This window comes from Penaeus monodon, chromosome 25 (genome assembly GCF_015228065.2).
Source record: "Penaeus monodon isolate SGIC_2016 chromosome 25, NSTDA_Pmon_1, whole genome shotgun sequence".
NCBI lineage: Eukaryota > Metazoa > Arthropoda > Malacostraca > Decapoda > Penaeidae > Penaeus > Penaeus monodon.
The window spans coordinates 19197505-19197955 of NC_051410.1; the positions used below are offsets into that span (position 1 = coordinate 19197505).

The 451-nt window shown below is 43.9% G+C and overlaps 1 protein-coding gene across 1 annotated transcript in view; it reads right to left on the reverse strand.

Moving 5' to 3' along the window:
- Positions 1 to 451, reverse strand: part of LOC119589104 — a 16188-nt gene that overhangs the window by 10598 nt on the left and 5139 nt on the right. Inside the window, exon 3 of the mRNA XM_037937680.1 lies at positions 167 to 204. Within this exon, the coding sequence (XP_037793608.1) occupies positions 167 to 204 (38 nt within the window). The remainder of the gene's footprint in view (positions 1 to 166; positions 205 to 451) is intronic.

Here is a 451-nt window from a genome sequence, read left to right on the forward strand (position 1 = left end):
GGGGGGGGGAGGGCTCTCGGAAAATATCAACATGAAAACCCAAATGAGAGAGAGAGAGGGAGGGGGAAGGCTTGGGAAATATCATCATAAAAACCCAAATGTAAATAAGAAGACAGGTGATAAAGGCGAGATTAGACAGGAACCGAAACTGCCGCACGATACTCACCCTCGGCGCCCTGCGAATCCGGCGAGCTGATGATCCTTCTGAAATGTGAGATATTTAGGTAAATATCACGTCTAATACCGATTGTGTCCCATCTATATTGAGCCATGATTATACGTTTAAAATGGTTATATTGCATACGATATTCATTACTTCTTTTCCTGCGATTTGTTCCCAGCTTTTCTTTTTCTTTCTTTCTTTTGCCGTGTAATCATTTCTCGTTTTCTGAACCGCCGTCCCGAAGGCAGTCGACAAACAGAAAACGGGAGTCAACTTACAAGCGCTCCT